The sequence below is a fragment of the Struthio camelus genome, chromosome 8 (assembly GCF_040807025.1).
Source record: "Struthio camelus isolate bStrCam1 chromosome 8, bStrCam1.hap1, whole genome shotgun sequence".
Taxonomy (NCBI): domain Eukaryota; kingdom Metazoa; phylum Chordata; class Aves; order Struthioniformes; family Struthionidae; genus Struthio; species Struthio camelus.
In genome coordinates, this window is record NC_090949.1 from 25,442,531 (window position 1) to 25,468,619 (window position 26,089).

Consider the following 26,089-nt stretch of genomic DNA (forward strand, 5'->3'; position numbering starts at 1 on the left):
GCGGGGCGGGGCGGGGCCTGCGGCCGGACATGGCGGCCTCCGAGCGGGCCGACGCGGAGGTGGGGGCGGGCCGGGACGGAGGGGGGTCAGGCCTGAAGGGGGGGGTAATTGGGGTGTGGGGGGTATCGCCGAGGTGGGGGGGCAACAGGGGTGTTGGGGGGGCAGGGCCGAGGTGGGGGGTAACAGGGGTGTTGGGGGGGGCAGGGCCAAGGTGGGAGGGTAACTGGGATATGGGGGGGAAGAGCCGAGGTGGGGGGTAACGGGTTTTGGGGGGCAGGGCTGAGGTGGGGGGTAACAGGGGATATGGGGGGGGCAGGGCCGTGGTTAGGAGCGATGGGGCTGGCTGGGTCTGTGAGGGAACGTGGGGGCTGGTGCAGGTGGGGGAAAGGCGAGGGGCTGAGGCACGTCTTGGGGTGGATGTGGGGGCAGATGAGCGATGCTGGCAAAGGCCAACTAAGGAGGTGCTGGTGAGGTCTGTGGTGGCCAGCCCCAGCCAGTGCCAGCCTCTTCCCTCTTCTGGGGGGCTGGCTGACTCCTGGGGTGACCAGGGGGCTTGCCATGCTCCCACACGCTGCAGGTGGAGGAAGCAGGGCATGTCTTCCTCCTGATGAAGAAAGACTATCGCATCTCCCGCAACGTGCGCCTTGCTTGGGTCCTCAGCCGACTCCATCAGGTCATCTGGGCTGTGCCTGAGCCGGAGCTGGTGAGTTGGTGCCCTGGGCTGGTTGGTCTTGCCACATCCTGACGTGGCCAGCTGGCTCTGGGCTCTGCGCTACTCATGAGCAGCCAGGCCCTGCAGAAGGTTTTAACCCTATTCTTTATTCTGATTCTTGCTTTGATACATGTGGCTTGTCTTAATGTTCTCTCACTTACCATTCACCTTTTCATGTAGGTGAAGTCGGAAAACGAACTGGATGTTCTCAGCATCTTGCCTAATGGATGGCAGCCAGACGAGCCTGTCCAGCCTAGGCCCTATCTCCTAGTGCCCTCAACACGGGTCACCTTCCTGGCCCGCCAGTACCGCTTTGTGATTGAACTTGACCTGAGCCCTTCCACGGGGATTGTGGTAAGTGCAGAAACTATCTTCTTGGGGTGCCCTTTGTTGAAAGGTTGGACTCGTTTCTCTCTGCTGAGAAGGCTCGTTCCTTTCTATGTCAGTCTTAGCTTTTGCAGAGCACTTGTTTTCCCAGGAGTGAGGCATGAAATGCTCCTAGCTGGTCAGCTTACTGGCAGATCCTGTGTCTCTGCTGGATGCTCCATGTGTGGCCTTTGCTTACCAGCTGCTGTTACAGAAGGATGTTTTTTGTTAGCTTTGTGTGGTGCGGCGGCTGTCAATGAGATTGAAAGTCCTGGCAGATGAAGAAGCTAAGTTTCTTTTCTCTGTTTCTGTAGGATGACTCAACAGGGGAGATAATTTTTGACGAAGTGTTTCACGCTCTTTCCCGATGCTTAGTGGGGTTGTTAAGACCCTTTCGTATCCCTGGTTCGGACATTATTTACCAGCCAGAGATCTTTGTGACCATCCAGGCATATTCCTCCATCATTGGCCTGCAGTCCCATCAGGTAAAATTCAGTCTCTCCCTTGGCGCATCTCAGCACGTGAGCAGCTTGCTTTATTGGTTGCCCGTGAACACAAAGGGAAGTGGGACATGTGTTAGCTGGGCTTTGTTAAAGATATTGTTGTAGACTTGTTTCATTCAAACGTGCAGCCTGGTGCAATGGGGGGAATGCACATGAGCAGCTTTTCTGGGCTGGAAGCAGAGGTTTCTCATGGGGGAGCAGGGCCTAGCAGAGAACGCTGCCTGTAGGCATGTTCTCAGAGATAGATTGTAATTAATATTTCCCTCATGTTATGTCTAATGCTTTTTTTTCCCCTGTTTAAATTGTTTTGCTGACTAATTTCTTTGGCCTGTTGTAATTAACTTGAAACATGCAAGAGGAGGTGGTATGCCCAAAAGCTTGTCTGCCTGCTCCAACTGTGTAGCAGTGATTTATTCAAAGATGATTACCTCTTCCTACAAACCTTGCTCTCTTTTTGTACCAGTGTGAGTATGTTTCTCCTTGCTGGAGAGAGCAGCCTAGCCCCAGTAACCTCACAGTTACTTGAGACAGAGCAGGTTCTGGTTTATAGTGCCAGTAGGGGTTTTTGAAGTTTATTCTTCTTGTATCGGTCCCCTCAACCTCGCAGTAGTTTCACATCATTTTCCCGTTTCTGATGGTGTGTTTCATGCCATTGGTCATACCACAGAAATTGTGTGGTAACCAGATGATGCTGTTCAACATAGACCTGTTCCCTCCCTCTCCCTTCCTTGGTCCACCTCTTCCCAAGCCTTCTGTGCAGGCTGCAAGCTTTAATGGTCTGTACAGTGCTTGAAGAGCGTGGCCCTCACCTTGGTCAGTTTTTAGGTGCTATGAAAGTATGCTTAGCAGGAATTTCCCTATTTGCCATGATATTTTGTGTGTAATCTTGTCCAGGTGTCCTTCAGACATCACCATGCTTTGCCTCAGTATTTCCCCTACTTACACTGAATTGAGTACTGCAAAGTTGGTAATTTCTTATTCTTTGGATCTGTTCTAAAATCTTATTTCTTGTGTGAGGCCAGTAACTGTCATCTCTGGACATAACTGAAAAAGCTGTGTGTTCCTTTTGTGGAGGAAAAGGCACATATGTGTGTAACTCATCCAAGAAAGCCTATATCTGTTGTAATTGTTTATTTTTCCCATGTCACTATGTGCTCACCTTAGGGTGAGGGGATGGCATGATAACAAGGAGCGTCCTTGCCTTCTGTTGAACGCTTTGTCTGCACATTGCATCCCGTTTGCCTCCGTGTTCTGTGATACCTGGGTCTGGGCAGAGATAGTCTGCACGATGCCCGAGCGTCCTGCCTATCAGCTTGGGGAGTTTCTGTGTTGACAGTGTCCCTCTGTCACATCACTTAGCCTCTTCTGTAACATCCGATTAAATTTTTTATTGTCTTTATTTCAACGAACTGTTCCTTTTTCCATCCACTTACTGGAAGATAATTGGATCAGTCTATAGGTGAGTTAGATTAAAAAAAAACAGGCCTTCTTTGGAAATGTCACATCAGAGTTAAAGGCTTTTAACAAGGATTCCACACTGCTTTCTCCTGACCACTGCAAGAAGAAGGCAAAAGAAGTAGAAAGCTCTTGCTTATGAACGAGATTCCAAGAGAATGCTGTAGGCATCTGCTGCAGAGTGTGCTGCAGATGCCACGAAACGTCCCTGCATGCATGCATTTGGCCTCACGCAGGAAGAGGCCTGTGCGTTACCTGTACTTTGTCAGGGAGATGCCCGACAGCCCCGGTGAGAACTGCGTTCCCGTGTGCTGTTAAGGGGGCCGGTACTCTGACCCCCTAACTTAATGGTTGCCTTGTGTATCCCTGGGCCAGGTACTATTCCAGGGCTGTCAGCTGGATGAGACGAAGCAAGAGGCCTTTCTGCACCAAGTGTACGCGCAGCTATGCGCTTTTGAGAACAAAGTGGCCAAGATGCTCCAGCAGCAGTATGAACCTAAACCACAGGTGAGGAGGGCAGAGGTCATTGGGGATTTTTTGGCTCACTGGAGATCTGCGCTCTGAGGCCCCTCTGTGGTGGGCTGACAACGAGAGGAACAGTAGTGCAGGTCTGGAGAAGGAACGACTAAGGAGTTTGTAAGAGAACTTTGTGGGATCTAGTCATGAAAAATGAACTCTGAGGAAAGCAGAAGCAGTAAGCGTTTAGGAGAAGGACTGACATGAACATTTCCCTTGTCCGAGATTATTATATAGTAAAGCAACCTGACTCCTTTGATGTCATGGGACAGACTCTATGATTTCTTTCTAGGACTGCTTTCTATCTGAAGAAGATGGTGGGAAAGGTGATTAGAATTGTATCATTAATCTATAAATAGCTGTGAATATTCTGTTGGCCCTTGTTACAATCTTGAATGAAAATACTTCCTTGTTACCATAAAAACTGACCATGAAGCTGAATAAACAGCCTGTAGAGTTTCAAATACTCCTTAAAATCTGTGGTAGATGTTTTTATTAGTCAAGGATATAGGTATCAGTAAGTTATTAATAGCAGTATAAAATACAGCTTGAGGTGAAAAGTAAAGCAAGACTTCATAGGGATTCAGGCTGTCTGTAGATGTCTCATCAAGATCATCCCCCGATCTTGGAAACAAGGAATGAAAAAATTGGATTGTGATACTGCACTGCTCACGTAAATGAACAATATCTATGGCCACTCTTCTTGTAGTCAAGACATTGCTGGCCTGGTTGAGGTTATTTAGTCCTTTAGTATTAGCTTGTAGAATTTGGGCTCAAGGCAGGAAAAAAAAAAGTCTCAAAATCACGTGGACAAGAGACTAGCGATGACCTCTGGCACTTGCATATCCAGAGTGGTGTAAATCTCATCTTCTAGCTGAAAAATATTTATACCTCTGAATATTAAGTCTATCCATCAGTCCCGGAAGAGCAAGCGACTTGCAGGAAGGAAATATCTTTTCCAGTGTGCCCAGCTGGTGTTTTTGCAGTGCTTTGTATGCATTCCTGCTTGCTGCAGTTAGTTCTCTCATATTCAGCTACCCTGCAACTTCTTCTATGCAAATGGAGGAAAGGGACGCACTACCAGGCCAGAGGGACTGGCAAATCCTGCCATAGGATAGGGTGGAGGTGGGAGGCCCTACGGGAAGGGCAGAGACTGAAACTTTTTTTACTTTTGAAGTTGCCTCGGCTGTATCGTTGTCAACAGGTGCCTGAATTTAAGGCATCCAGCAAATTACAATGATCACGGTCAGGTTTTTGCTCACAGCCATCGGCTCTTCCCATTTGTGCAGAACAAAAATGTAGTTTGTTCTAATCTTTTTTTTTTCCCCAGCTCAGATCATCGAGCTTTGCAGGGGACGGTTTCTTACCCGTTCTCTGAATTAGAAGTAAAAATGGATTGATAGCTTATTACAGGGTGAAACTGCCAGAGCCTTCTGGACACGAGGGGCCTGTGATCTCTGTAGGTTCCTCACATGTGTAATTATACAAATGTCATGCTTTGCCTGGGGGACGTTTTTCATAGAAGGCACAGGAGAGGCCTACCTGCATTTGCTTATATCAGCATTGCATGGGTAGTGCTGTTTGCATGGAGTTAAATGTACAGGCACTAGACTTGTCCTTTATTTGTAAGCTCCTCACTCCCTCTGCTGCAGTGAGAAATTGCTGTCTCAGTCCCTTGAGCGTTTCTGAGCTTTACCTGAGCCGATACTGAATAGCTGCAGTTTCTACTAAATGACAAGGGAAAAAGAGGTATTCAGCATCTCTTCAGTTGGGAGCTGCTTTATCTGAAGCTCTGCAAATGAGCTTGAGTGACCACAAAACGTCCTGTGTTTCCCCATTGTGAGAAGAAAGCTTATAATAAAGCTCTGAGTGTGTTGTCCCATTCCTCCACCCCTAAGGCAGCTCTCCCCTACTGTTTAAGGGGTCCAAATGACTGGCAATTTGAGGGTGGCTTGAAATTAAGGCTAAAAGTGGAGCATGCTGAGGTGCTCCAGGGCTGAAAGACCATAGGGCTGCTATAGCAAAGGCTATTTGGGAGTATAAAGCTAGAGCTAGGCTAAAGTCTGACTGATATGTTTTTTTCTTTGCTAGGTGGATTTGTCGCCCCTGAGCCAAGAGAGCCCTGGTGACACACAGGAGCCGTCTGGGAGGAAGCCCAGCGTATCTGTTGTCACTGCCGATGTTGGCCTTGTCAGCATGGTTCGCCAGGGTATCCTGGCACTCCAGTTGCTGCCCTCCAACTCCAGTGCAGGTTGGCTTCATCCTCTGCGTTTGGGGGTGCCCGGTTGTTTGTGGACTGTTGTCTTAGGCTTATATGAGTTTTATAGGGACTGGTGCATGGACACCTTTCAGTCAGGGATAAAATTTTAACAGCAACTTTTGTTCTGCACTCCGTGTGGGAATGAGGAGGACAACAACACTGTGCTAAGCACCGTGTATCAGTATTAGGGAGTTGGCAAGGAAGCACAGCCGCAACTGCTGCTCAGGGCAGGGCAAGGTGTGCAGAGCTGTGCCCAGGCTGAGTGCTTTGCTGTACCAAATTGGGAAGTTTGCCAGCTCCAGAATGCCTTGGAAGCTGCTGGTGTCAATCGGAGCTAGCCACAGGGTTTTGCTTTCTGCTTGTGCTGTGCTTAAATGTCATCTGCACAGCCTGAGCGGGTGTACCAGAGTGGCGGCTGGCTGAGATGAAGGATGCTCTAAGATGCTGCTGCTTTTGCAGGTATCATAATAATTACGGATGGTGTGACTAGCGTCCCTGATGTGGCTGTGTGTGAAACTCTACTCAACCAGCTTCGCAGTGGCACTGTGGCGTGCTCTTTTGTACAGGTATGTCTGACATTAGTGGGGACACTCTGCCTGCCAGAGAGAGGAAGGTGAGTTACTCTCAGTAGTGTTCACCTCCAAAGGTGGAGAAGGGACTCCTCTCCCTGTCTGAAGTCTCTACACCTACCTGTCTTCTCCCATGTCCTCAGCAGTGCAGTAATTCTTTCTGTCCTTTAGGTGGGCGGTGTCTACTCCTACGATTGCAGCTTTGGCCATGTTCCCAATGTGGAACTGATGAAATTCATCGCCATGGCCACTTTTGGTGCTTACCTCTCCACATGCCCTGAGCTGGATCCCCTAAGCCTCGATCTGAATGTGTATCACAAGGCATTTCTGCTATACTCCTTTCTGCGTACTGGGGAGTCCCTGAATCCAGAATACTACTGCGGTGAGGAGTGTGCATTTCCTCCTTCCAGCAGATGGATGTCTTGCAACACCTTTCTTTGGGGTGACCCCCACAGGCTGGGTTATGCTGATATTTCCCCTTGTCCCCTCTGGGCCATTGTGAGTATTATGGAGGCGAGGAAGAGGCAGCAGCATGTGTGATTTGACCAGAGTGCTGCAGTGTTGCGTGCTTGTGCCTGTGTGAGAAGGAGGGCCCTGAGGGGTGGTCAGCATACTGGACCCCACAGCTCCATGCCTCCCGAAGGCTGTGAGCAGTACTCGGCCCTGCAGCCTAATCTATTACTTCCCTCCTGATTCCTGGGTTCAGGAGTTTGGGGAAAACTAATGTCACGTTTTGCACCACTCCCCCTTTTTTGGGCTTCACTCAGCAAACTGCAATTAGGGCGTGGAGGGGTGAGAATCTCTATTCCAACCTTTCCTCTGCACTGGCTAGCTCACACATGGGAGCAGTTTGGAGAGTTTGTCCTGATCGAGCTTGCAAATGGCAGTTTGGATCGAAAAACTAGGCCCTTGGGAACTAGCCAGACCGCCTCTCTTGATTGTTCTTATTTTGTGCATGTTAGCGGCCAAGAGTATGCCAAGGGAGACTAGTTACAAGTAAAGCTTGGAAGCACCCTTTTACGCTTAGGTGAAATTCTGGTGCCATCTGTGCTTTCTGTAATGTGGCAGCAGAAAACACATACAGTGAGAAGTTTGAAGAGAGCTGGCTTGGGAATTGGAAATGTTTCATCTTTAAAAGACGAGATATTTAGTGGTTTAGACTGAAGGCTTTCACGTCCTGAAGGCTTTCACGTCCTGAAGCCTTTAGAAAGCACTTGGGATCTTAGGGTTTTTCAGTGAACGGGATAAAGCCCAAAAGCTTGCAGTGACTGTTGCAGCAGCTGTACGGTTCCTGTCTGTCTAGGTTAAATGTAAAACTCTGCATGCCTTGTCACAAAGGCTGTCCCATAGGAAGCAGGGCCTGACACCCCACCCTGCCTTTCTCCCAGGCCTCTTTGCCATGCTAGCAGACCTGTTTGCTGTGTTGCAGAATCAGCAGCAAGTGAGTGTAAGTGCTGCCTGAAGGATGTACTGTTCTTCAGGCCAGTCAGTGTTAGGCAGCTTTTGTAAAGTACCTTGGGAGAGCCATTGCTGTACTATGAGGAGTGGGGGAGATGCTCCCTCACAAACCTCATTGTCTGTTGTTGGTTGCAGTGTCGCAGCACAGACTTTTCAATGAGCATCTGGTGTCTGCAAGCAGCAATCCTGCTCTGGCTATGAGGAGGAAGAAGCACACAGAGAAGGAGGTGCATGCTGACCTCGTGAGCATTGTCTCAGTCCGGCTGCGCGAGGGCTACAGCATCCGTGAGGTCAACATCACAAAAGGTGACTGGACTGTGATGGGGGCTGGAGGCTTGACTAGGGCTCTGTTCCCAGCTGCACAGAGCAGGTTACAGGCTCTGCCATCTCAGCAGAGTGGCTGGTGTGATGGAAGAAGGAGCTGTTTTCCCCAAACTGTGGTTAAGGCTGTTTTCTATCAACAGCAGCTTGGCCCAGGACTGCCCAGTACAGTTGCACAGTTGTTCACTTGCTGGGCTCATCCTTTGTGGCTATATGTGCATGGGGTGGGGACAGGCAGACAAACTCTGACCCTCTGCATCTTGGAAATGAGTCCTCGCAATTGCAGGGAAACAAGGGACAGAGCTTGGGTTTTTGCCTTTTTCTGTGCTTTCCTCTTCATTTCTGCTCATTTCATCCTTTCTCTAGTCCTATGCCAGAACACACTCCGAAATATTAACACAAAGTTGAGTCCTTTAGTACAAAAGATTAAAAATCTCCAAACTACAATGTTCCAAGGAAAGAAATTGGGGGAACCGAGGACACTGCTAGGTGAAACCTTGACCAATACTAGAGGAACTTAAAAGCGTCCAGTAGTCCTATTCTCTAGAACTTGATGGAGATTGTTTCGGCACCTGGAGCGTGAGAACTAGCCACTAGTCAGGGCCCTCAAGGTGTTTGAGGATCCCAAGGAGTGGGTTACAGTAAAATTTACCATCTCCAGCTGTGACTAGTGGCTTGTGCTTTAACTAAAGGGGAGGTTTGAAAATCCAAATACCAGTTGAGTTACAGGCAAAGGAAGAAATTATTATTGACCTTTGCAATGACTAGCAGAAACCCTGGAGGATGTGATTCATTAAACACTGTATAAATGTGTGCAACACGTGATAATCCAGGGTTCTCATTATCCTTTTGGGGATATTACTACATGGAACACATTTTATATCAGAAAATCAAAGCCCTTTTTATAACTCTGGAGTCGTAGAAAACATCATATGGCAGGTTTGAAAGGACTTCACTTAGGTCTATCTTAAAACTACTAAAGTATCTTGCACCACTGCTCTGCTTGGAAGATTCTCCCAGAACATCATTGTTCTTTCTCTAATTTGCTTTCTAAATCATTCAGACCAAATTAGACGTATTTGACTTTATTCTTTTTGATTAAGTTTATATCCTCCTTCTCTGGCACTGTACCAATATATTTAGGAAGAAAGCCTCTCTCCTTGTAACCTTCCTTTTGCCAGGTTAAGTAGGCCAATGTTTTTGTCCCCTTTTGTAAGGGCAGGCTTTCTATTCTCTTCGTTTATCTTAATAGCACTTTTTTTTCCCCCACTTGTTCACTTCTCACAGTTTGGGCTCATATTTCTTGAAAACAGTTGATAAGAGTGCTGTAAATGTAGTCTTATCAGTGCCTTGTTCAGTAATGCTAATAGTTCCCTGCTTCTGAAGTAAAATACCCTATCTGATAGACCAGAAATCACATGAGCTTTCTCCATGATTGCATTACATTGTTAGCTCAGAAATCCCTGTGTCTTTCATGCACCTTTGCTTCCAGCTGATGAGTCCTTAGATTTTGTTGGACTTTTTTTTGGTAGTTTCTGAAGTGTGCTGTTTCTCACACAGTAGTACCCTTAGGTTCATCTCAACCTACTGTTCCAGTCTACACAGTTGACTCACTATGATTGCAGTTCCTCCTGACTTGATGAATCTAAATTTAGTTTTTGTCCAAAGGTTGCTGATAATCATATTGAGTGGGATAGTTTCTGAAGCTGATCTTCCAGGAATACCATGAATTTCTTGTTTCAGGGTGATTATATTAAAAGTAGTAATCTACTGAGATTTCCCATTGAGACAGCTCTTCTAGTAACGCCTGAAGACCACTTTCACTAATCTCCTGTAGGTGCAACATGAAGTACTTTGCTTAAGTCCAGGCAAATTAGGTCCACAGCACCATTGTCCATTCATTGTCTAAGAAATGTTCTGACAAGTAAACTCCTGTACAAGCTGTGTTCATCATTATGCCTTCTATCCTTCTATGCACCAGTTCACTTACAGCTTGGAGGGCAGTGGAGAAAGAGTCTTTCTTTAATCTGGCAACAGTGGTGAAATGTTTTTGGTGATTGTGAAGTCCCATGTAGAAATGCTGGAGGAAAGCGTAAGTGTGAATCATTCCAAAAGCAGTTAGACAAATTGGTGGGGAGGGAAGGTTCATTGCATGCCTTTTTGCCCAAAGATGCAGCTACAAGCTCTGGCTCAGGATGTCCTCAAGCAGCAAATACCTGGACCTTGGAAGAATGTGTGTGAAATATCACGGAATGCTTACCCTGCTCCTGTGCCTTTCCGTAAATGTCTTACTGCCTCCTTTTACTCATAGGACACTGAATGAGTTGAGCTTCTGCTCTTCCAAGAGCAGAGAACAGAAGTTATTTACTGGGCTGGAGTTGCCACCTGTGACAAGTAACCAAGGGCAGGTGCATGGGGAGGAGTACGAACAGCCCCGATACATATTTTCTCCTTTCCTTTTTATTCCCCTTGAGTACTGTCCAGCTGTTTGCAGCTCAGGGACTCCTTGAGCCAGAAAGAGTTTCTCTGTGTTTTCATAAAGCCTTTTTGGAAGGAATTTAAAAAGGAAACATCTGAGCTATCAAAAATAGAGTTTATATTTCTATGCCAGCCTTCAGAATAGTAACTGATCATGTTACTTACACTTTGGAAAGACTCAGTGGCCCTGAGGAAGTGTTGGCTGCGATCAGACAAACTGGTTGAACTAATGCCTTAAAGCAGATTTTGTGAAAGACCAGGACATTTAGACATCCAGCGCTGTCTCTGCAAAGAAAAACGTGCCTGGCTGCTCAGGGCTCTCTGGGTCTCTCTGTAGAGAAGTGTATAACAGAGAACAGCTAATGAATTAATCTGGGATTGCCCGAAGCTTTTGCCGAAACTTGAGGAGCCGAGTGGCTGTGAAGCAAGAAGGGAGAGTGCAGTTGTGAACTTTGACAGTGTCACTGTTCTGCTTCCCTTTGCCAAGGGCCAGACAGAATATATAGCTAGCTTTGTGCTCAGAGGTGCCCAGAGGTTGTATATGGTGTTTATTAGTACTCTGTTTCCCCTTACTATTTGATTTCAGATATTTTGGCATCTAAAAGCCTACCATAGTTGAGAATGCAGAAGTTCTTGTGGAAGGGGGGGGGAACTGGGAAGAGCGAGAAGCTCTGTCTGAGAAGCCGTTGAGTGTAATGGAGCTCACCTCCACTCCTGTTTCTTTCTGGGATGCTGTCAGAGGATTGCTGTCTGTAACAAAAAATGATCCCTGACCGTTTTGTACTGGTGTGTGCTGAGGAGATGAGGAGAGCCCTGAGGACTTTTTTTGGACCTTACCCTCCTTCATGAATCGGTCCAGTACCTGACATGACTGGGCACAAGCTGGCCGCTGAGAATAGCTGTCCTGAAGGTCAGGACTTGGGAAGATGAAGTAAAATTTCTAAAAACCTGAACCAGACCTTATGAAAGAAATCAAAGCAGCAAAAGCTTTTATTAGGTATAAGTCAAGAACTAGAAATAGGCTGCTTTCCTAAGAGAATAGGCTCAAGATTAATCTAGATATGGCCTCAAACTAAGCAAATGTTTTGCCTCTGTTTTTTGTGTTGCTTGTGTTGGATGGTAGGAGCAAAGCCAGGATGACTAATGGAAACACAGGTAGGAGTAGGAAATATTTTCATTAATGATCTGGGCAAAAAATGTAGGAATTTACTTATCATGTTTGCTGTCGATGAAGTAGGGAGGCTTTGTTATGGGAACCAAAATATTGTGCAGAAAGCAATGGATGAGCACTAGAGGAATAGAAATGAGATGCAGTTTGACAGTATGAAATGCAAAGACACGAATCTACAAATTCTTGTATAGTCCCTCTGATAAAGTAAAACAGTTTTCATTTGGAAACAACAGATGGCACAACCGTGGCAAATGCATTTATAGTAATGCAGAGAACCTATCGTGCAAAGCATTAGCCACCTTAATAAAAACCTGGTAAGACCTCTGGTGAAATTATAGCATATATCTTTGATCATTGCTGAGGAAAGATGAATTCCTGCGGTGCAGAAAGGGTTGAGGCGGATAAGAGGAATAGATGGCCTGCCCTGAACTGACAAACTGCGGCTTTTGGTTTAACCTGCACAGTGCAAGCTGAATTTGGAGAGGATTTCTCCCCCTGGTGTCCACTCTTTGTCAGTTCTCTAGAAATGAAGTTAACAGAATAAAAACTATTTCAACAGAAGAACAAATGAGCATAAAATTGGCACATAGTCTGGAAATTTTCTTCTAAACGTTGACGGGGGAGGGACACTCTGAGGCAGCCTCCCAGTAGGGACTGTGGGAGCAAAGAGCAACTTGGCTGTAAAATAGAGTGTAATCAGCCTATGAAGGGGATGGCATGATGGACCTGTGACAGCAGGAAATGCAACTCTGCAGGAAACATAGGACCCAGGCTGATGACCTGTTCGGACTGTTTCCAGCACATCCAATCGCTCATCTCACACACGCTGCAAGTCTGGCAAACTATAGAGCAGGCTAGATGTCAAAATAGATGATTGAGCAGTTGAAACAGCAGCGTGGCACTCTTACAGAAAGTCATGTGTTTCACTGGGTTGTTTTGGTACAAATACACATGCACAGTCAGCAGGACTGTAACAGTTTTTGCCCTTCAGCTCAGTGAGGTTTACAGTCAGTTGTTTCCATCAGCTTTGCTAGAAACAAAATGGTCTGCTTAAGGAAAGAGCTAAAGGTGTACGTTTTGAAGAACGGATGAATGAATGGGTACTTCTTAACTTCAGAAGCACCAGAGGAGAAGAGGATAAAGCATAGTAAGAAGCTTTCATGCTTCCACTTCAAGATTGTATAAAGTACTCTCCTGACAGGTAGAACATGGAGTTTAGTTCAAGTATTGGGCTCTGTCTTCCAGGTTCTTTATGGTCTGGGCCCATCATATCCAAACGTCCATGTTTCTGCAGTGAGATAGATAACGTTGCAGAATAGGCACGAGAAAACTGTATAGTTTAAAGGTCCTGCTCTTCTGTGCAAAGCAACGGAATTTTCTTGGAAGCAAGTCTGAGGCTGTGAACTCATTGCAAATGTCAGCACCTTCCCAAGTTTCAGTTGCCTTCTGCAGTACACATACTACACGTACATTTAAAAGCAGTTCCCCAAATGCTACTGTGCAGGCAAAGCCTCCCTCTGTTGGAGAGGAGAGAGAATGGCTTCAGCTAGAGCAGACAGTTGTTGTATTACTTTGTCCTTCTTACAGTAATCAAGCAGTCTCACGGTACTCAGAGGTCCCTGGTGAGAGATGAAGCTCAGATGTATGCAAAACAGGCACTTGATCTTATTCCTCTGCTTTCATGCAGGCGGGTCTCAGCTGGAGGTGAAACTGGTGCTGCTTTGGAAGCATAACATGAGGATAGAGTACTTAGCTGTGACACCCTGGCCCTTGGACCCACTGAAGCGCAGCACGTGGGTGGAGGTGACAATGGAGGGCAGCTATGACATCTTGCATGATATCAGTTGCACCATGAGGAAACCCATCACCAGCCTGTACCGCACTACAGTCATCCGGCGCTTCTGGAACACCTTGCAAAGGTGAGCCAGACCATCTCAGCAGTTCCCCGAGTCCAATGTAACAGAGAAATTCCTTTCTTAACATACTGGGGCATGGGCTGTGCAGTCGGCAATCCCAACCCAGGGTCCCAAAGGAATGTTCTGTGAGGAAGAGGCACCAGTTGTGACAGGCCAGCCTTCTAGCCAAGGAAAAGACTTGAACTGGCCTGTAATCTAGTCTATAAATTGCCCCGTGGATAAGGTGTTGCTCTCCCTGAGTCCTGATCCTGTGATGCAAACCCTCGTTCTCAGCCTGTCATCTCATATAGGTATTGTGTTCTTGCAACGCTGCCTTGCTGTGAAGGCTGGCATTGCAAGGGGCTCATTGGCAGTAGCTGGGCTGCACAGTCACGTTAAGAGGAACGGCTGCTACCTGTCTCGTGTCTCCTGGGATTGCTGGGCTGGCGGGATATACCTTCTCCTGACTAGGGTGACTGTTATTCCTTGTTACTCTGCAGGTTCCCTTCCTAGTACTCCTTTCCCAACCCTGATCATGCAACTTGCGTGTTAGGCTGTTACGCTTGAGCTCCCCTTAACGTGGTGTTTGTGGTCAGGCATTGAATCCTGGCTTTGTCCTAGAAAGCTGTGTTCCTGTGGAGAGGCTCCAAGGGCATAGGCAGCATGCTGTGTGTGTAGGCATTGGGCTGGCTGGGGAAATGAGGGGGAAAGCGCAGGCCCTTGTAGCTAACTGCCTCTTGTCTTTCAGCATCAACCAGACAGATCAGATGTTGGTTCACCTGCAGTCTTTTGACACTGTCCCAGAACACTTCACCATTCCTGAGAGCACCAAGAATGGCGTGCCCCTCTTCTACATCCCCCCAGGCTCCACCACTCCGGTATGTCCCGTCCCTGTCCCCTTTCATGTGGGTCGGGGTGTCCCTCCTGCCTATTTGGTACTGTGCCAGGGCATGCTGAATCTCATCAGGCAATCAAGGTGTTCATCTCTTGCTCTTTGTACTGCTCAGTAACAAAGTTCAGGTGCAATGCAGTTTCTGTGAATATCCTGTCCAACGTTTTTTTCCCCTGTGAGATATCACCCTATGAGTTTTTTTGCTGCAGCTACTCCTCTAAGCCCCACAGCAGTCTCCTAAGCATGCTGTGACGCCTTCTCCTGTTGTGATGCGATGTGTGACGCTGATGAGGAGGCTGACACGCTTATTTCTGCCATGCTTTTCCAGTGGATACCTCACCGGTGAGGTGTTGCTGCTTAGCAGCCTTGTGCATTGGTGGTGTATCTCCGCAACATCAGGTGATAGGACCTGCTAAATGGTTGTTCTTTAATAGCCTCTGAGCACTCATGTGAAAAGTATAAGAGAGAGATTTGCTGTTGGCATAGCCAAAATGAAGCAAAATATGAGCTAACAGTTTCCGCTGCAAAATTTGGACTCACTGAAACTCACTGAGTAAAAAGTGCCAGCATATTGTCTATTCCCTGCTGGCAGTGTCTTTGGCATCAGCAGAAGAAAATGACTAACAGATATCAAAGCTACGGGTTGGGCGATGAGGGACAGAAAGCGTTTCCCGGGAACTGTCCCTTAAATTTTATCCCTTAAGTCCTTTACCCCTTTAAGTTGACATAGTGAATTTTACATTGTGTATGGATATATATCTCACAGTATATCTGGAGTAGCCCATCTTTTGGTTAGCCACCCATTTATTTCTGCATCTGCAATAGTGCTAGAGTTGGTGGAATTGCAGTGTTACCGTACAAGCACATTAGAGTTGCCCAGTGCCACTGGTACACTATTTACAGATGCGCTCTCAGGCGAGTTATCTCAGTATTTAATTGCTCAGCTAAGACAAGCCATATATCTTCCTCTCAATCACAAAATACACCATTGCTTATGTCATCTTTTCCATAATTTCCTTGACACTAAGGAGGTAATTTTCTAATTAACTTGACATTTTAGGAACCTAATTTGTTTTTGCCTAAATTGTACTGACTGTTTCAACGTGAACAAATGTGGTTATTTTGCTGAAAGGGATGCGGCTAGCTTTCTAGGCCTACACTATTCACCTTCTAGAGAAACTCCTGCTTTCTCTCTATGGGACCAGTTTCTTCCTGAGCATTGCCTTCCTACCTACCCTTTCACTTTTTCAGGTGCTGTCCCTGCAGCACAGTGGGTCTGACTCGAGCCATTCCCAATTTGCCTCCTACTGGAAGCCTATCCTTTCCATGGATGCCAACTTCTGGCAGAGGTGGCTGCACATGCATCGCATTGTTCTCCTTTTGGAGCATGACACGTATGTAACTAGCAGGGTTGAGCTTCCATACACAACGTAGGCCAGTCTTGGGAAATCAAGGCATCAGTTTGTCCAGCCAAACACTGTGGAAACTGTGGATCCCAATTCAGTCCAGCTGCAGGGTGGCAGATGTTTAGTTTAAGTATTGCCGGTGCCTGTGGCCAAGGGAAAGGCTCTGCTAGCTGGACCTGCTGCATGCTGGAGGCTCGTTTGTCTGAGAGGGACGGTGGGTTGCGAAATCACTAGTGTCAAGAGGCAGGCTGTTCTCAGGCAGATAAATTTGTTTTTCAAGTCCCTTTTGGGGTTGGATTCTCTGATTGCAGGGAGTGTGGACCTTCCAGTTGGAGCTCTCCCATAGATTTTTGTTCACTGCTGGAAAACGTCTTTTCCAAAGCAGTACTCTTCTGGAGGCTGGTCCAGTTGCGGAGTTATGTGAATAACAGCCGCGTATTACATGGAGAGAGATGGAAACCATACAAGGCTGTGCTCTCTGCAAACTGGAGAGCAAGATCCCAGTGCCTGCAAGGAGTGTGACCCTCACTGACAGGCACAGGCAGGGATGTTTGAATGTGGGCTGCTGTGGAGGAAGCAGAAGGCTGACAGAGGATGAGTTGGAATGGATGTGACAAAGTCCCAGTAAGCTTTGCGGGGAGATAAGAAACTGTGGGTTTAATGACTTGCTGCCACATTCTGCAGGCCTGTCCCCAAGCACCTGCACACGCCAGGCAACAATGGCCGCTACAGCACCATCCAGTGTCGTATCTCTCACTCAGCACTCACCTCCTTGCTTCGGGACTGGAGCAGCTTCGTACTAGTGGAAGGCTACTCCTACGTCAAACTGATACATGGGTGAGTGGCTCTAAGGCAGTCCTGTGTGGGAAATTGGGCAAATGGCTAGGCCAAAAATCCAGTTAGCCCAGTATGCTGTGATGGGCCAAAACCAGATCTCTAGAAGAGATAAGAGCGGAACAAGCAGATGTGAAACCCTATGTGTCCTGAATTGCTGCTGCTGTGCACCAGGTACATCCCAGAGGGAGAGAGAAGCTAGCTGGGGGGGTTTCTTATGTTGCTGCCAGGTTGTGTGGGCTACTGAGCTCTGAGGAACAGGCTTCTGCTTGGTCTGACACTGTAGAGCAGCAAGATCTGTGCCATTTCAGCTCTGTCTCTACAGTTCATTCCGTGTTTAATCCCTCACCCTTAGCTCTGAGGATCCTACTCCTTCCTCATTTTATGTGGTGCGGATCATCTCCAAAGCTCCCTGCATGGTTCTCCGGCTGGGCTTCCCCATTGGCACACCGGCGCAGGCCAGGAACAAGGTGAGAGCTGGCTGACTGTTCCTGAGGTGGGAGGGGATGTAGGCCTGTGGGTGGGAGCAGAGCAAGTAGCCCTGGAAATGGAAATGGTGGGTAGGTCTATAGGCAATACTGTGGCCAGGTATCCTCTAAAAACTAACTACTGTATTGGGGCTAAGAATGAATTTATTGTAACAGAAAGGGGCAGTTAGGACAATGCTTTCTGTGTTAAGTCTATGGAGGATCTAAACCTAGAGACTTGAAAATCAGTCAGAAGCTCTTAATGCTTTTGCCACTGCTTAATAGAATTGTGTGGCTTGAAATGACTCTTAAGATTATCTAGTCTGTCCTTGTGACCAAAGTACAATCAATAGTGTCTGTCAGGAACAGCAGATATTTGTCTGACTTGTCTGTATAAGCCTCTGTGACGGATATACTACGGGTTCCCTAAGCTATCTGTTTCAGTAGGTGAACTGTGTATGTGTATTGTATCATTAGGACAAGGAGGAGTTAGAGTTAAAATGCAAACAGTGCCCCACATGATCAGTGCGGAGAGAGAAAGAACCATGATACCTGGGAAAGGCTTTAAAGATATGCTAGTTAGGGTTTTAAAATCCCATTTGCATCAAAAGAAATGGGCTGCCCCAGTCAGATTCAGAAGGTGGGATTACAATATTGACTGTTTCTCCAGCTCTAATGGTTGAGACAAGGCTAAGTGTTCTTAGATAGAAAGTATGAAGAAGTTTTCCTGTTATTAATCTTTATGATTGTTTTGTTATAAACAGGAAGTTTGTAATTAAACCTTGATCTTTTGCCTTCATGAAAGACATTTTTAGTTTGTCTTGCTCAGTTTTATCTTTAGATTGGTCTGGAGGAAAGCTGACAAATGTAAGGAGGACCATCTCTTTTGAGAGAATGAATCCAGATAAGTCTTAAGTGCTCTGGCAGTCTAGAGGATCTGCCGTTTCATGCCCTTAGGGGATCTGGGCCTTGGCACTAGTTTCTGAGCCAGCACGTGGACTGGTAACCCCAAGCGACAGGTTTTGCAAAGGAGTTCCCTCTGGCAGGTGCAAGTTAACACCTGCCTTGTGGGGAGCGTGCAACACAGGCACCCTGCAGCTCTGGGCAAGCTCTAGATCATCACACCAGGAGCTGTAGATCATGAATTGTGTCATGAACAATCTTATTTTTTGCCTGCCAGAAGGCTGAGTAGCTACCCAGGGTGGAGGATGGCAGTGGGACTCAGCCTGCCTTCTATAAGGGGAAGGGGTTATTTGCTTTTAGCTGTTAAAACTTCCCAAATATTTAAGGGAAGGATAGCACCTGGTGCAATCTGACTTTCAGAAGGCCTTTCACAAGACTATATAGGAGGCAACTATAAAACTGGAGTAGGAATGGGTGGCATTCCTTGGAAACCGGGCAAGGGAATTGAGAGAATGCTCTGATCACATTACAGCAGAAGCTGTGGTTTTCCCAGTCCTTTTACTAGTTAAAGGATAAAAAATTAATCTGGAAAAGCAGCAGGTAGTGAGCTGGGAAAATCTACAGCTGGCAAAAGTTATTCAGGTTGTAAGGGTAGAGAAAACCCGTGGGCTTTGTGGAGACCTAACCAGCATGCAGGTGGCTGGAATACAGTGTTGATAATTGCAAAATAGTGCAATTGGATTTAGGAGCTTAAACACCATCAGTGATTCAGTATTACTAGTATGAAACCGTGGATGGGGCAGTGCAGAAAAGACCTGTGCTTAACGTTTGGCTTTGGGGATAGTCCTTTCCTTGGAAAAGGGATAATGATGATGGGGAAAGTTACTGAAATAACTGGTACTGAGGAGGGAGGTGGAAATCTGCTGTCCTCCTGTTTGCCTGCAGTGATAATGGAAGGTAATAAAAGGTTTTGACCAAGGTTCATGAAAGGGAAATGAACTGTGGAAATTAAAAAAAAAAAAAAATTGAGGCACTGTGGAGATCAGATGTTGGTGTGAGTAGAAGGATAGTGCGGGTTGTTAAAAGCTAAAAAGGGTAATTAGGCTGTAGTTTTGAAAGCATCTCAGAAAAAATAACCCAACCAAGGTCTTGAAGTCTCTTACCATACAGGTTTGACGCATGAACAAGATAGTGTGGGAATACATCAACTATGGAAACAGTCTGGTTCTCTCTTACATGTACTAGTTCACATTTACTGTAGGCTGTTGAGAAAATGGAGGAGGGGAGGAATGAGGATGGGTACTTTAGACTGTTCCTTAAGAGGAGATGGTGTGCAGCTGATTTGTTTTTCATCAGCTATGAAAGGCAATTTCTCCAGCCTTGAAATCATCCTTGGGTTTTTTAACCTTTCTTTGTCTTTTTGAAACGTTTGTTTAGTTGTTAAAATGTGGTCGTGAGAGCCTTGCGGCGTTTTGATCTAGGTCTTGCTAGTGCCTCACAAGTACAATGACCTTTAACTCTTGCTCATCTGTATATTTGAGGTGTGTACTAGTCCTTTTTGTCGCACTGTTGTCCTGGAAGCTTATTTTGAATAGCTCATGTCTCGAAACAAAGGTGGTCATATTTACCTTTTGCTTCTGCCATGACAGATAGTGGAAGAGTTACGGGACCGAATCTTGCAGCTCCGCTTTCCCCACAGGGTCCAGAGCAAAGAGGCAACTCCAAAAGCAAAGAGGAAAATGTTTGGCAGTAGTTCTCCATCCAAGTCTCCACCTGTGGCTGGGGCTCAGTCAGCCTTCTCGGACAGGCCCTGCCTTGTAGTGCTGCACAAGCCCCTGGAGAAGCTACTCATCAGGTAGTTACTGAGAGCAGGATGGTCAGCACAGCCTTCTGCAGAGTAAACCTGTTCCTTGTTGCTCCAGGAGGCAGGGGAGGAAAGGTCTGTGGATGATGGTGCCAGTTGCAGGAGGGGAGTGCTGGAAAGCCTGAGCTTGTTGGGATGGGTTTGTGTTGCGCGCTAGCAAGGGTGGCCGTAGCGTAGGAGGGCTGAGACTTGCAGCCAGGACAAGCCTTGCAGGACAGGCAAATTTGCCCTGAACAAAAAGGGGGAACTGATCCTTTGCTGGACTGGCTGTGTTTCGCTGCTGGAGGGCTCTGTCCCAGGCCCAGCAAGCAGGCCGTGAATGCAGACAGCTCTGGCCCTGAGCAGGGCGTCCTTTCCACTTCACCGAGCTGCACTTCTTTGCCTCCTAGGTACGAGAAGCTGCCTTCTGACTATCGTGCTCCCTTCATTCTGAACCTGGAGCATCCCCCGGTGTCTGGCCCGCTCACTATGGTAGCCAACCGTACTGCCTCTTCCACCTTGGCCTCGCTGTCTCGCTACTTCTATCACCAGCGTTGGATCTGGAGTGTCCAGTCAGGGCTGGCACCAACCGTGCCCATCACAGCTGTAGCCCAGCTCCTCTCCACGCTCACAGAGTAAGTTGTATGTCTGAACAGGGGTACTTTCTCCAGCCAGTCCTGGGGGTGCAGAGAAAGCAGGGTAGATCCAAAGCCTTATTATGGAAACCCATTAAAGGCTTGTAGAGGGTTAAAAAGAAATCACGTACGCACCTTCTAAAGCTATTTTGACCAGTGCTTTACCCAGCTCTGCTGCTGCAGTTGAGGAAAAGGAGAGTCCTGAAAGGAAAAACAAAAAGGCGGGAGGTATTCCTGTGCTCGTGGGGTGCTGGTGTTCCCACAGGCTGTCCTGTGTGGAGTGCCATGTCTCTCCATTCTCTGTGTGTACCTCCCTGTCTTGGGAATGGAAGCATTTTGTGGTGAAAGGGTATAGTCCTTCTTATATTTAAGGTTTGCAGTACTGGTAGAGAAATCTTCCAGCTCTGACTGCTTCTCTTTGTTGCCAGAGTCCGTCTGTCAGAGGGTTTCCACTTTGCATCTAGTGGGGATGGAATTATCAACATGGTGCTGGAGCTACCGATACAGGTGAGCCTGGAGGCAGGAGTGTGGAGAGGATCCTTCGTTGCCTCTTCTGAGGTGGTTTCTCCCTCCTCTGGCGAGATTCCCATCAGCTCCTAGCATGTGCTCTTGACTTACGTGGGGAAGTGTGCCTGCCCCTGAAACAAAGCAGCTTGTGGGTCAGGGCTTTTTCTGTCTTCATCTGCTGTTAGGGAGCTGCTTTGCTGGTGGTGACAGGCTGTGCAGGAGGAACTCTTGGGATAGGTGCAGGCTCCCTCTCCCCTACACTGTCAATGGCATTGGGGGATGGAGCCATGCTGTGTAATGGGGCGCTGAGCAGGAGTGGGCTGTTGCTGCAGGCCAGGCTCATGGCGTGTCTCCCTTCCAGATTGACAGCTCGAGCGAGAGCAGCGGTGGCAGGGAGAAGCACACCTGTGTTGTTCAGTACATCCTATTCCCCCCGCACTCCACCTCCACCAAGGACAGGTGAGGCCATGGCCTGACTCCTGGGAAGGGCTGGCAATGCAGGGCATGGCTCCAGGCTCACCTTTTCCAGGTAGCCTGGGGAGGGAGGAGTCCCCTGGCATTTCGCCACCATCACCAGTGGATGGCTGTGATGCCAGGCCTCAAGGGAACTCTGCCAAGCACAGGGAGGGGGACAGCTAGCTGAAATGGACTGCCTATTAGTTAGCTGGGGCATCCAGTCTTTGCAGGCAAGCCTGAAATTCGTGCACTGCTCTCCCAGCTCCAAGATGAGCTACAGTAGGCTGCTGGCTCCATGACATCCCGTAGGATTCATCCTGTGCCTCCTCTTCAGCTTTTCCACAGATGATGACAATGATACAGAGGTGGAGGCCATCGAGGTGGACACAGAACTGAACCTGGTCACAGAGTGCTGGGTGGAGCCGCAGAGTGGCCATGTCCATAGTACTGCTGAAAACTGGAAGCACCTCCATGGCTTGCCCTACCAGAAAATACCTAAAGCGGTGAGTCCCTGCAGGAGTATAGGGATGTGGGTCTTTCGTAGAGGAAGAGGGGTTGGCTGCAGGTGCATCTCGACACTGCAGATAACTACTGTGATCCAGAAAAGATGGGAGTGCTAGAAACAAAGGAGGCTGAGATTTCCAAATGGGTAACTGGGCCACTGGACAGAAGTTGCTTCTGGAGTACAAGGCAGTGGATGCAATGCTGCTCTGGAAAAGGCAAATTACTTTGCCAAGACCCGTTCCAGTGAAGGCAGGGGTATCCCTGGACAGGATTGCAGGCAGTACTGCCAATGCACCCGCTGAACAAGGTGAAAGGAGGTGAAGAGCTGGTGGAGAGGGAGGGAGCAATGCGGGAGAATAAGGGAGGTCAGGGGATGGGATTGTGGGCCTTTTGTCTTTGTGCCTTTAGACAAAGGCTGCTGCATTTGGTGATAACGACTCTGCTGCGTAGAGCTGAGCCTTGACTGTTATTGCAGCTCTATCCGCGGGACCTTGCGTGCATTGCCACCATGCTGACCTTTGAGTACATCAGCCAGTTGTGCCAGAACAAGGAATGGGTGTGCCCTCCTTCTGACACCAAAGCCACTGAAGGTGAGTCCAGCATATCTGTCAGGCAGGTTTGATGGAGCAAGAGGCAGCTAAGCCCTGAATGTCCCAGGGCATGGCTGAGGCTTCTAGGAGGTTGAACAGGTATTTTGACAGTGACATTCTAGACTTTGATGGCTCTAAGCCACTTTGTAGCACTTGTGCTAGACTGCCAGAGGGATGGCTTCCCATCCTGGGAAGGTCAAAAAAGCGTTGAGACTTTCTGCCCAGACTGGATAGGCCTGGCTTTTGGAGCAGTTGGGTTCAGGGAAAATTATGTTCACTATGTCTTCAAGTGTTCAGCTCAGCTCTCAGGTGTCCAGACCTGCTTGCCAGAGAGAATTCTGCTTTGGAAGATGAGCTCGCCCATGCAGTGATGGGCAGGATATGCCTGGGCAGATAAACACAGAAATTGTGAACGATGCAAAGGAAGAACTCCTCTGTTCCCTGGAAGCTCTGAATCCTATTACAAAGCAAGTGTTCATGGGACACTTGCTTTCTGGCAATCCTGTTTGTCTCTGAACCCTCTGTGAGTGCTCTGTGAGCACATGGAGAGAGTAGAGGGGACTTCAAAAGGTTTGGGGCATCTTCCTCCTTCAGAGCAGGATTGTTTCTCTCATCTGAGAGGACTGACATAGTTTAATGAGAACTCCAGGATTATGGGGGATTTTCACCCTTGACAGGCAGTAATTTTGTCCTTAAAGCTTTTCCCAAATGTCTAGCCTCAATGTTGCTATTACTTAAGCTTCTTGTCACTAGTTCACCCCATCCTAGATCTTGCTTACGTTGTGCTGGAAAGCACAGCAGACATTGACTCAGTTTGAGGGAGCGAGAATCACCCAAAGGCTGAAGGAGGGACCTGAAGGAACCCTCTCAGATCATATCACTGGCATTGTGGAAGAGGGAGAGGGCCAGGAAGGCTCAGGGCATGGAGGACAGACTCTTTCCCTGAGAAAGAGAACAGGCTATGTGTGCAGGGATGTGCAGAGCCTGCTGGATGGGAGATCTCTCCTAAAAGCTGGCGTGACCTTATACCTCCCTGCTCTAGTAACATAGGCTGCCTCCAGCTCCCCGCATGTTCGTTGCTCTCCAGCAGTGTTTCCTGCAGCATCAGTGTAAAGTGCTCTGTTCCCTGGCTGCTGTGGGTCCCGCTCTGCTGCAGGCAGCCTGAGCTGTGTAGGGCCTCGTGGCTCCCAGGCCGTTCTTGTATGAAGGTGGCAATAAGCCCATGAAACTCTTGCACCAAGGTACCTCTCTGTAGGTAGCTCACAGCCTGCCGCACTCTCTGCCAGGCTTTGACCTTCCCCACCTTCGCCTTTCTTGTCCCTCTGCCATCCTAAGCAGACGGAGTTGGGGCAGTGTTGCTGTGTACCTTCACTTGTGCTACCTGCACTGTGTTTGGGCTTGGCGCCACACACGTGGAGGTGAATCGAGAGGCGGGGCTCTGTGTTGCAGTGCCAACAGGCATGTTATACTCCCGAATCTTGTTGTAGATCCAGACATGGGGGCTGGTTTCCGAGTACATGAGATCCCATTCCAGTTCAACCTCATGAAGCTGTTGCCAAGGTGCCAGCAGGTTGAAATGTTCTTCCTGATGCTGACTAAAGGTACGTGCCTCTTCATCACCTACCTCCTCTCGTCCTCCTTTCATGGGGATGGACGCCCTGCTCTTTGTGCATGTCTCCCTGGGAAGCAGGCATGCAGGAGCTGCAAAACCCCCTAGCAGTAGCTCAGTGCTGTTCTTCCCACCTTTGTAGCCCCAAGGTTGTGTGGCTATATTGATGTTGCTGTCTTTCCTGTGGTGATGTGAGTTGCTTCTGTTCTGGTGGAATGGTTGCTTCTGTAAGCATCAAACCTAGGTCAATGCTCTGTGTTGGTGGTTTCTTGTCTCTCGCCCCGAACATCCGCAGAACAGTTACAGTAGCAGGGTGAGTCAGTGCAGGGTAGAAAATGATGCTGTAACTGCGTGGCTTCCTCAGCATCCTCCAAGTTAGCTTTGCAGAGGTGCTGGAGGAAACTTCTGTCTGTGCGGAAGTGCCTTTTTGCAAAGGGCTGTCTTCCAGGGGCCTGGGCAGGTGGTGGCTATGGAGATGCTGTCTCTGAAGCTGCCATGGTTCTGTTTTGGAGCAGAGAATGAGGAGGTGACCAAGGACTCTTCGTTTGTGCCCAATGAAATGCTACTAAACCTCTTCCATGGCTGCCTGCAGCATGACCTCACTGACCGGGAGATCCCCATGGCTGATGCTGATCATGTGGCTTTCATGGAGCAGGTTTTGCAGCGGGATCGTGATGGCCATCAGCCACCCTTCATGCTCCCTGTGATCCGAGGTAAGGGCCAGGAGCATGGCAGCAGGGGCATTGGGAGCTGGGGTGTCTCTGGAGCCTTACTTTCAGGTATCGTTCCTGGCTGGTGTTCGTCAGGTTGGTTTCTCTGTGCTTCTCTTTTAGAAGAAACCCTGAAAGCCTCTGGGACCCTGGAGCAGCAGGATGCTTCTGCATCCTATCACCTTGCTGGCAGCAATGGCACAAGGGATATGACTGGCTCTACAAGTACTCTGCAGGTACCGCTGCGCTGCTGCCCCTCTCTTGAGCCCCCTTTAAGGACAAGACAGCTGCTGTTGAAGAGCAGGAAAATTTGCATCACGATTGACAACACGTTGAATGGCTGGTGTCTTCACCACACTTGACAGCAGTTTGAGCTATAGCCTGCCGCCTAAGTCGGGCAGGGATCTTGTAGGTGTGTGGGCAGTTGCACTTGCTGTGGGCCTAGGCTGCTAAAGTGGCACTGCTGATGTGCTCCAAAGAGCTCAGAAAGCATGGGCAGTCGTTGTCTGGAGGTCAAAGCCAGTCCCGGCAAAGCTGGGTCAGCAGCCCCAGACTGTGTGCATGGTGGAGTCAAGTTGTTCTTAGAATGGTGCTGGGGATACCCGGGGTGATTTCACTGCTGTGTCGGCCAGCAGTCTTAGAAGAACTTGCTCTGTGTAGTTGCCAACTGCCCCAAGGTAGTCCTACACGTCATGCTGTGAGCTTATCTAGCTGTGCTCTTTCATCAGAGCCTGGGCAACACAGAACTGCCTGAGGACGACGTGACCCGATGTGACGCTGCCGGGCTCTTTCCCCCGCAGTGGCAATGCTATGCCAAGCTGGTCAACCCGCAGCATGTGTTCCTCACCTTTCTGCCAGCCACCTTCTCAGGTGAGGCTTGCCTTTGGAGAGAGGGAGAGGAAGCAGTGGTCCCAAGCACATCCGCAGGGAAAGAGCAAAAGCAGAATCAGCCCTCCTTGGAAGGAGGGAAAATCGAACAGCAGTGTCTAGGCCAAGTCTTTCTGCTCCATATGGGCAGGCAGAGAGCAG

General features: G+C 48.3%; 1 protein-coding gene across 6 annotated transcripts in view; it reads left to right on the forward strand.

Annotated features, from left to right (window-relative positions):
- The first annotated feature begins 2 nt into the window (after positions 1-2).
- Positions 3-26,089, forward strand: part of SZT2 (SZT2 subunit of KICSTOR complex) — a 62,983-nt gene continuing 36,896 nt past the window's right edge. For 5 of the 6 annotated variants that reach the window (XM_068952817.1, XM_068952820.1, XM_068952819.1 and 2 more), the window contains exons 1-24: positions 3-59; positions 578-703; positions 893-1,066; positions 1,393-1,563; positions 3,412-3,543; positions 5,644-5,803; positions 6,272-6,378; positions 6,553-6,763; positions 7,975-8,145; positions 13,497-13,728; positions 14,453-14,582; positions 15,848-15,990; positions 16,687-16,839; positions 17,192-17,306; positions 19,856-20,061; positions 20,460-20,684; positions 21,113-21,191; positions 21,553-21,650; positions 21,982-22,150; positions 22,627-22,741; positions 24,229-24,342; positions 24,866-25,063; positions 25,184-25,296; positions 25,789-25,930. In XM_068952817.1, coding sequence (XP_068808918.1) covers positions 30-59; positions 578-703; positions 893-1,066; positions 1,393-1,563; positions 3,412-3,543; positions 5,644-5,803; positions 6,272-6,378; positions 6,553-6,763; positions 7,975-8,145; positions 13,497-13,728; positions 14,453-14,582; positions 15,848-15,990; positions 16,687-16,839; positions 17,192-17,306; positions 19,856-20,061; positions 20,460-20,684; positions 21,113-21,191; positions 21,553-21,650; positions 21,982-22,150; positions 22,627-22,741; positions 24,229-24,342; positions 24,866-25,063; positions 25,184-25,296; positions 25,789-25,930 — 3,514 coding nt within the window. In that variant the 5' untranslated portion in view covers positions 3-29. Of the gene's footprint in view, positions 60-577; positions 704-892; positions 1,067-1,392; positions 1,564-3,411; positions 3,544-5,643; positions 5,804-6,271; positions 6,379-6,552; positions 6,764-7,974; positions 8,146-13,496; positions 13,729-14,452; positions 14,583-15,847; positions 15,991-16,686; positions 16,840-17,191; positions 17,307-19,855; positions 20,062-20,459; positions 20,685-21,112; positions 21,192-21,552; positions 21,651-21,981; positions 22,151-22,626; positions 22,742-24,228; positions 24,343-24,865; positions 25,064-25,183; positions 25,297-25,788; positions 25,931-26,089 lie in introns of those variants that run through there. The other variant, XM_068952822.1, reaches the window with a different exon arrangement.